At 47.0% G+C, this 9078-nt stretch overlaps 2 protein-coding genes across 4 annotated transcripts in view; one reads left to right on the top strand and one right to left on the bottom strand.

Annotated features, from left to right (window-relative positions):
• Positions 1-3: 3 nt before the first annotated feature.
• EMG1 (EMG1 N1-specific pseudouridine methyltransferase) lies at positions 4-2414 on the bottom strand. Its single transcript, XM_013199516.3, has 6 exons — positions 2251-2414; positions 2072-2173; positions 1433-1574; positions 1016-1074; positions 709-858; positions 4-327 (listed from the first exon to the last, which is right to left on the bottom strand). Exons 1-6 carry the CDS (start codon positions 2371-2373, stop codon positions 214-216), a joined length of 690 nt encoding a protein of 229 aa, XP_013054970.3. The 5' UTR covers positions 2374-2414; the 3' UTR covers positions 4-213.
• A 106-nt stretch (positions 2415-2520) lies between these two features.
• PHB2 (prohibitin 2) overlaps positions 2521-9078 on the top strand; it is a 167319-nt gene continuing 160761 nt past the window's right edge. The window contains exons 1-10 of one of the 3 annotated variants that reach the window (XM_048051527.2): positions 2521-2712; positions 2790-2874; positions 2986-3065; positions 3189-3373; positions 5035-5164; positions 5672-5775; positions 6210-6287; positions 7273-7349; positions 7583-7588; positions 8393-8967. In XM_048051527.2, coding sequence (XP_047907484.2) covers positions 2586-2712; positions 2790-2874; positions 2986-3065; positions 3189-3373; positions 5035-5164; positions 5672-5775; positions 6210-6287; positions 7273-7349; positions 7583-7588; positions 8393-8426 — 906 coding nt within the window. In that variant the 5' untranslated portion in view covers positions 2521-2585 and the 3' untranslated portion in view covers positions 8427-8967. Of the gene's footprint in view, positions 2713-2789; positions 2875-2985; positions 3066-3188; positions 3374-5034; positions 5165-5671; positions 5776-6209; positions 6288-7272; positions 7350-7582; positions 7589-8392; positions 8968-9078 lie in introns of those variants that run through there. The other 2 variants (XM_067004810.1, XM_067004815.1) reach the window with 2 other exon arrangements.

The raw sequence follows: 9078 nt of genomic DNA, 5'->3' as shown, positions 1-9078 counted from the left end.
CACTCTTATCAAAAGTTACCTTTAATAGGAAAACGGGTTGCTAGGGCAGTCAATTTAAAGTCATGTTGTTCCAGAAGCTGCAAGGACAAAATTGAAGCCTTTTCCCATCCAGGAGTCCAAAGCTGCACCAGGCCAACACAGAAGTGAAAAAGCTTCTCCAAAAGCTGGAGTCACTGTATAGTAGTCCACCATGACAGCAGCAGAGGCAGAAGCTCATACCACTCCCCAGACTTCCTCAAAGGCAGTAGTAATTTTAGCACATGTCAAGGCAGCAGAGAGAGGATAGTTGCTGATAGAAATCATCTTTTCTGTATAGTCAACATTGACCTGGGAGAAGAGAAAATAGGAAAGTACATATTTATCTGTATATCAAACCACATCTTATCACTTAGTCCCATCTACTTCCATTGCTCAGAGAGGCACACCATTGCTCCTACATGCCTGTGCTTCATCCAGGACTTGACATAGCCACAATAAAGCACAGCAGGACAACTGCTTGCCCTCACTATTTCCCCTCTCTCCACAGGTAGCAAAGTCACAAGTGTTAAAAGAGTTGGACAATTTCTTGCCAAGCCTACCTCAAAAAAGGGGCTAGGGGAGGGAAAAAAACACCCAAACAGAAAATAGAGTAGGAAAAACACTCAGAGTAACACTGAAATCTATTGTAACAGATTTTTCCACACCCAAGTAAAGAATACACGCACGTACCGAGCCATGGGCAAAAGCTCCCACAACAATAGTTACTGGCTCTGCTGTAGGAACCAGTTCACGCAGGTCTGTCACATTTGGAACTGTGAAAGAGGTACCTATCTTCATACAGCCCACAGGGAGATGGTCATTGATTGGATTTTTAATCACCTAGAGAAGACAAAAGTTCACGAGTGTAAAGGTGAGAGACCCTATCACCTATTTAAGTTCACTGTATAAGCAATGCACTTACATTACAGCAAATACATTACTAGCTGCAAAGAAGCAACACTGCACCATTACCCATAAACAGTCAAGGAGCGTTTACCTTCAACAGCTTCTGAGGCCCATCAGCTGCTCGGACACTGAGCTTATGCAGCAACTGAACTGACAAGAGAAGAACATTCATTTAGCAACCTGTTCTCTTGCTGGAAGAATCCTATACTCCACCTAGTGATGACAGCTAGAGAAGTAGTTCCCTGTGTCTTCTAAAGTAGTCCAAACTGATCAGGGAGTTACTTTGCCAGTAACAGTCTCATGGAGACAACTCCCCACTGTGCTAGAGAACACATATTTGAAATACGCATCTAGAAACTCAGAAAAAGATGTTTTCTTCCTTTTCTCTCATTTTTCCATTTTTCAAGTTATTGCATTTTTTTTGACTCTTCACAAAGTTTTCTCCATTCCATTTCCTAACCACCTTCCTGCATTATTTTGTGGCTGACGGAAAGCTTGAATCACTTACCCATAAGACCGCAAAACCGATCAAAAGTTCTTGGGATCCTGGTCTGAGGATTGACCTCAATTAAGACATTCTTCTGGGTATGGATGTAAACCTGCAGAAGTCCAGCCCGATTCAGGGGGCTATCCATGAGCATCAGGAGACTCTGAAAAAAAAAAAAAAAAAAATAAATAAAAGGGCAGTAGTTGAATTAGAGAAAGTGCAAGAAAGGAATCTTGGAAAAGGTTTAAGTTCAGAATCCATAAATGTAGAAGCGAGCAATACTGAGGCAGGGAAGATACTATCTAGCTATACAAATTACTGCTGTAAAAAAGTAACTCCACACACAGAATCATCTAGGTAGGAAGAGACCTCCAAGATCACCTAGTCCAACCTCTGACTTAACGCTAACAAGACCTCCACCAAACCATATCACTAAGCTCTAAATCTAAACGTCTTTTAAAGACCTCCAGGGATGGTGACTGAACCACAGAGACTTACAGAAGTCATTAAACGTAAGCAGAGCGAGTAAGGCCAAATTCACTTCTCCTACGAGCCCACAAACCGCCCCCCCAGGCTGCAGGGACCACCTCCCCAGACATCTTGCTGCACACAGCCCAGGCGGACGCGCAGCAGGACCGAGCCCCCCCAACCCCTCAGTACCTGGTGGGTGATGTCGGGCCGCACCTGCCCGGGGTCCCGGCCGCTCCGCAGCAGCATCGCCTTGTGCTTGTCGCAGTTGAGGAGCTCGAACGTCTTCCCCACCTGCGGGGAGGCAAAGCACAGACACATGCACCGGGCGCTCGGGGCACGGCGGGACGGCGCACGGCCCCCGCCCTCACCTTCACGGTCTCCAGGCTCGCCCCCTCCAGCACCACCAGCAGCCGCCGCTGCCCCCGAGCCCGCTTGGCCGCCGGCGGAGCCTCCTCGGCCGCCTCCCCGCGTGTCCCGCCGGGCGCCGCCATTTTGTGGCCGCCGCCCGGCGCCGCGCCGCCAGCAGCCCCGCCCCGCCCCGCCGCCCTCAGGCCCCGCCCCGGGGCCCGCGCTGCCAAGATGGCGCCCGGAAGCGCCGCCGCTATCCCCCTCCGGCCCGGCCCGGTTCCGGAGGGGCGGGCGGGGGCGGCGCTCGGCGGCGGCACCTTCCGCTGTCCTTCCCGGCGGGGCGCGCGGCGCGGCCATGGCGCAGAACCTGAAGGACCTGGCGGGGCGGCTGCCGGCCGGGCCGCGCGGCGTCGGCACCGCCCTCAAGCTGCTGCTGGGCGCGGGCGCCCTGGCGTACGGCGTCCGCGAGTCCGTCTTCATCGGTGAGTGCCCGCCGGGCCGCTGAGCCCCTGAGCCCCGGCCCGCGCCGCGCTGACCGCGCTGCTCCTTCTCCCCGCAGTGGAAGGCGGGCAGCGGGCCATCTTCTTCAACCGCATCGGCGGCGTGCAGCAGGACACCATCCTGGCCGAGGGGCTGCACTTCAGGTAGGGCACGGCTCCCCCCCCACACACACACACACCCCGCGCCGAGCTCCCCCCGCGGGCACGGCCCCTCGCGGCCCGGCCCGCCTAACGGGGCGCCCCCGCACCTCGCAGGATCCCCTGGTTCCAGTACCCCATCATCTACGACATCCGGGCCCGGCCGCGCAAAATTTCCTCGCCCACCGGCTCCAAAGGTAAGAACGGCTCCGTGGGGCTGACCACGAGGCCCTGGCGGCACACAAGTGCCGCCAGGGAGGGAGCAGGCAGCCGGCTGGCACGCCAGCCCCGCTCACGTCTTTTATCTTTCCCCTCCACAGACCTGCAGATGGTGAACATCTCGCTGCGCGTCCTCACCCGCCCCAACGCCGCGGAGCTGCCCAGCATGTACCAGCGCCTGGGCCTGGACTACGAGGAGCGAGTCCTGCCCTCCATCGTTAACGAAGTGCTCAAGAGCGTGGTAGCCAAGTTTAACGCTTCGCAGCTCATCACTCAGAGAGCTCAGGTGACTCTTCCCGAGCAGGCCTTTACCCACATTATAAAAGGATATCTAAACCGTGCGTGCAGGGAGTGTTACAGCAGGTGAAGAATAAACACATTAGGTTGGTAGCAAATGCACCTAAAAGGGAATGGACATTAATCTGTATACTGATTACAATTCAATTCTGGTACAAACACTGAGGCTGTACCACCAGCCTCAGCAAAGAAAATTATATTCATGATATATAGAGTGCAAAACTGCACCATAATGTAATACTGGGGGAGAGAGAGCTGACTTACATCGTGGTACGTGTGTAACAGTAAAATTGGCTTTAAAAAAAATGACCTCGTCATTCACGGGTATCAGAAGAGCTGTCAGAGCAAATCAAACGCTTTAAAAGGATCTGAAAAGAGAAATGGATGAACAGTTAAAAGAGTTGTCAACATTCAGTGATAGATGCTACAGGAGAGTGAAAAATATTTCTGTTTAGAAAAAAACGGAGGGTAATCGGGGGGGAGGGTGTGCAAAACTATAGAAATAATTCATTTTTAAAAGCCCATACCTGAAAGTTTATGTTCTGATAATTTGATTGCTAGGGATTCTGAGAATATCTGTCACCTATTCCAGATGAGGGAAAGAGAAGTTGCCGATCTTTTAAAAGGCTTTAGAGGAGATCCTACGTGAGACTGCTAAAGAGGATAAGTTGGCAGAAAGATGAAACAAAGCACCTCTTAACTTGTTTCAGATCCACGACAAAAAAAAAGCAAAGAATAGAGATGAGTGTCTAGATTTTTTTGTGAGAATTCATCCTTAACTTCAGGGGTTTGTCCTCTGCCATGTGCTCTGCATTGAGGAAACGATTTAATTTTTTACGTCTTGTATAAGGAGAATTAGTTGAAAGGGAGGACATAATAAAAAAAAAAAAAAAACAGTGTTTGCAAATGATTTAGACGTTGTGAAGTGAAGCAGAAAATAGGTGTCTCTGAAACTTCAGAACAAACTAAATCAAATTTCATTCTTGTCATGTTCCCAGCATTACTGTAAAGTGATACGTATGAAAGTAGTTTGTAATCAGAAGAAAATGAAGTGACTTTACATAGTTACGTGCTTGCAGTTCACTCAGTAAAGGGTTCTGTCGTCGTTTTAGAATTTTGCTTAGAAATAGCTGCAATAAAAATAAGAGCAAATACTAGATGAGTCAAAGGTAAGATACCATAGCAATAACTATTATTTAAATCATTATTTCGTGCAGGATTTATCAGCCTATCTGAAAATCTAAGGAGATAGTCAAATTCCAAACAGTGGAAAATTCAAGATGGAGAAGGAAATACTTATTGCCAAAACATGGATGAGAACATGGAACTACACAGCATAGGATGTGAAAACAAAAGAAAAAAAAAACACTTTCAAGGTTTTTTCCCCAATATTAATTGTATAGTATGGTTAAATAATAATTACAAATAAGCTGTGATTTGGCTTTGAAAGTGTTATAGCTGTGAGTTATTTAGAGGTGACAGATTCATAGAACAGGCGTTAATGTCCATGTTTCAAGCTTTGTTTTAGGGAGTGTCTCCCAGGTGCAGTGTGAATGAACTGCCAAGAGCACTTGTGCTTCAGTTTTATAGTGCACAGGAAGGGAGAAACAGCCTGTGTGTGGTACTCCTTTTGCTATACTTGTGTTTCAGGTGTCTCTGCTCATTAGGCGAGAACTGACGGAGAGAGCCAAGGATTTCAGCCTCATCCTTGATGATGTGGCTATCACAGAGTTGAGTTTCAGTCGTGAATACACAGCGGCTGTGGAAGCTAAGCAAGTGGGTGAGTTCGATTTATGCCTGGAAAGGGTGGGTTGCTTTTGCCTTTGTATTGAGTTTTTAAACAAGGTAGCAGATCTGAGTTAGCATGTCACTGCTCTTGCATTGATACAACTACAGCATTGCAAATCTCAGCTTCCTTAGTAATGCGGCTAACTAGGTTATTTCAGCGGTATTATCAGAAAACTTTGGGCTATAGCTCACGTAATAGATCATTGGTGGGACTGTGTTCCCAAAGCTGTAGGATTCCTTTTCACAGTGAGAACACCCTTTGTGCTATGGGGATTATGTTTAGAGGGTCTGGTTGCTGTTGGTTTTACTTAAAAAAAAAAAAAAAAAAAAAAAAGTGTGTTTGTATGTATATACACACATTTCTTACTTGTGAATATAGTCCTAGAATGCTATCAGTTCTTTCGGAAGCATGAGCTCCCCAGGCCTCAGATACAGAACCCTCGTGGAGAGTTCAGGAGATGGGATCTGCTTTGAATGCTTTTGTCCATTCCCTCTGTAGCCCAGCAGGAGGCACAGCGTGCACAGTTCCTGGTGGAGAAGGCAAAGCAGGAACAGAAGCAGAAGATTGTTCAGGCTGAAGGGGAAGCTACAGCTGCTAAGATGATATCCTGCTTTGGGGTATTTTGTGGGATGTCTTGTGAGCTTGGCAATCCTGAGGATCTGTTGCATTGGGTTCATGTTTAGCAGACAGATGAGATGATAGCTTCGAATAGGTCGCTATTTGTTTTTTGCTGTTTGTTTTTCTCCCTGCAGTTGATTGGAGTGGTATTTGTCTGAGGTTACAGCTCAGAGCGGAGTAGACCATGAGCCTTCACTCCCTGTTGTTAAGGTTTAACTTCTTTTGGCTGCATGTGACCATAACCCTATTGTTCTTGATTTAGGAATGTAATGATGTCCCTACCCAAGAGGCTCAAGTTACTGGAATAGCAACTGCATTTTTTTCCTTTAAGATACTTGTTGATATAGCATAGGAGGAACTTACTGAATGCAGGGGGCTTCTCTTAGCAGTTTTTTCCTTAACTTTCGCTCTCCTGTACCTCGGTGAAGCTCTGAGCAGGAATCCAGGCTACATCAAGCTACGTAAGATACGAGCTGCTCAAAACATTTCAAAAACGGTAAGTGGTGGGGCACAGAATATCCATTTTCCTTTTGCAGTCATTGTGCTGTCCTCCCAGCCCAGTGGCCACATGGGCAAATTTAAGTTGAATGTGACCTGCCCTGTACTGATCTTTATTCCTGCCAAGCCCTTTTCTGCTCAGATAGAGCTAAAGATTTAGTTAGCAGTGATCAGCACTTATACGTGGTGGTAGGAGTTTGTGTCTTCCATATGACAAGGCCAGATCCAAATCGGATCCCATCACATACACCCAGATGCAGCCACCAAATGCTCCTGGTTTCCTGCATGCTGAGAAAAGGGGACAGATAAGCATGGGATCAAAAGTCTGTCTGATAAGGAGATGCAATATGTGCACTTCCTTTAAAAAGTCTGACAGTATCGGGATGGGAAGTCAGGACATGCAGTTGATACACCAGAAGGAAGGGATGCCATCAAAGGGAGCTGGACGAGCTTGAGCATTGGGCCCATGTGAACCTGATGAGAACCTCTTCTCTACGGAAGAGAAGGCTCTGGGGGACCTCACTGAGAGCTTTCAGTACTTAAAGGGGGCTTATAAAAAAGATGGAGAGCGACTCTGCTCAGTCAGATAATGATAGGACAAGGGGGAATGGTTTTAAACCAAAAGAGGGGAGATTTATATTAGCGGTTAGGAGGAAATTCTTCTCTCGGGGGGTGGTGAGGCACTGGAACAGGCTGCCCAGAGAGGTTGTGGATGCCCCATCCCTGGAGATGTTGAAGACCAGGTTGGACGAGGCCCTGAGCAGCCTGATCTAGTGGGTGGCATCCCTGTCCATGGCAGGGGGGTTGGAACTGGGTGATATTTGGGGTCCCTTCCAACCCAAGCCATTCTATGACATTATATCATTGTTTTTGGGAACCAAGATCTTGAGTGCATACAAACAAGACTGCTTGCAGAGAGATTCTTTATTAATGCTTTTCTTCCTTATGTGTTTATACTTTTTTATACCACCTCTGTTTTTCAGATTGCTGGTTCACAAAACCGTGTGTATCTCACAGCAGATAACTTGGTACTGAACCTGCAGGATGAGGGCTTTACCAGGTAAAGGGGACAGTTGTTGTGGGTGGATTTACCTGCACCTTACCTGTGAAGCTGGTCTTCCCTCTGGAGCTCTCTCAGGATCTTTCCTCTGAGAGCCTGATGCTAGAGGACAATCAAGTAGGCTGCAGTCCTGCTTACTGCAGAAGTTAATTTTTTTTCACTCTAACTGATTTACTCTTGTTTTGTTTTTTCTTTCCTTGCCCCCTTGACCCTTACTGCATCTCCTGGCACAGAGGAAGGTAAGACACTGAACTTTGTTTTAATCCTTTTGCTAGTACTTGGAACAAGGGTGTTGATGTTTGCCTGGGGTGTTGCTTGGGCCTTTCCAGCTGTCGGGAGTTTATTCTATCTGTGTCTCAGTTCCCGTTTGTGATGTGAAGCTTGAAGCCTTTCCTTGCAGGGGCCACACAAGCAACTACATCAAGTAGGAGATGCTCAGTAGTTGGAGCTGTTTGTGTGTCCCATGTGATGACCGTGCACGGGGAAGGCAGGAGTAGTATCCTGAGGAGTGTCCTCTGGCCTGTCTTCCACGTACAGGGCAGTCTGCATTTACGGCAAAGAGGACTTGACAAAAGTAGTTAGATGTTTGTAGGACTTTGTGTTGATTTGGGGTAATGGTCTCTTGGAAAATGCTCTTGTTATTCTCTAAAAGCTTTCCAGTGCATGCTAGAAAAACTCATTCCCTGCTTTCAGAGCTGGACAGAGTTCGGTGGCTTTTGTTTAACCTGTCTGTGTTTACTGGATAATGGAGTGTGCCAGCTGAGTTTAAAGGATGTAGCTAAAATGCTTAGAATAAAGAAAGGAAACCAGAGCTGTTTTTTTTTTTTTCTTCCCTGTGGCATCTCTGATCTTCCTTGCTCCTGTTTGACCAGATTCTATCTTATTTGTCCCAGCAGACTTAAGGGGCTTTGAAAAAAGGACTTTGAAGTTGTCCTTTTGGACAACTTGGTTGGGTGAGACACCCCATGGCCCCAAATCTGTAGTAAGGGTCTGACTTTGCTTGTGCTTTCCGGACTAATGACTCACTTTTGTCTTCCTTTCAGTGACAGTCTCCTACTCAAACAAGGGAAGAAATGAAAGAACTAAAGCCTCCTAGAACTGCCGGTGCTGACCAGTAGAAGATACGATATGAGTGAGGAGCTTTGAACTTCCTGCACTAGCATTGTTTGCCCTCACTTTGAAATTGTTAAACCAGTAACTAGATTTAGTTCCCATGCCCCAGCTCCATCTGTGGTGATCCAGTTATGAGACTGGGCTCTACCACAAGGTATCTGTAATCCCTTCTTCACCTCACTAGTTAAATCTGGGGAGGGGGCAAAGGGGGGGGTTACTGGTATTAACCCATGCAGATATAATTCACCTCTAATTTTCATTAATCTTCGGATTTCTGTAGGGTAAAATTAGACCCGTTTTTTACTTTTTTTGGCCAAGTGAGGGTGTTCTGCCATCAGCGTGAGACCTTCTTCTAGTAATATTGGTTTCTATTTCGCTGTCAGTCCCAAGACTGAATTCAGGATAATGTCATTCATTGGGTGCCTGTCACTGCTGGAATATCTCTGTCACTGTGTGCTCAGTGATTCTCTCAAACATTTATAAAAATTAAAAGCCTCAAAATTTATACTGTGTGGAAGTGTTGTTAGTTCCCAAAAAAGAGGTTATTTTCCATTAGGAGAAATGGAATAGAGCTTTTCTTTGGTTGCAGGCACCTTACCAGTTCTTAGGCAGGTAT

Source organism: Anser cygnoides, chromosome 1 (genome assembly GCF_040182565.1).
Source record: "Anser cygnoides isolate HZ-2024a breed goose chromosome 1, Taihu_goose_T2T_genome, whole genome shotgun sequence".
Taxonomy (NCBI): Eukaryota; Metazoa; Chordata; class Aves; order Anseriformes; family Anatidae; genus Anser; species Anser cygnoides.
This window is presented reverse-complemented; position numbering and strand designations above follow the sequence as displayed.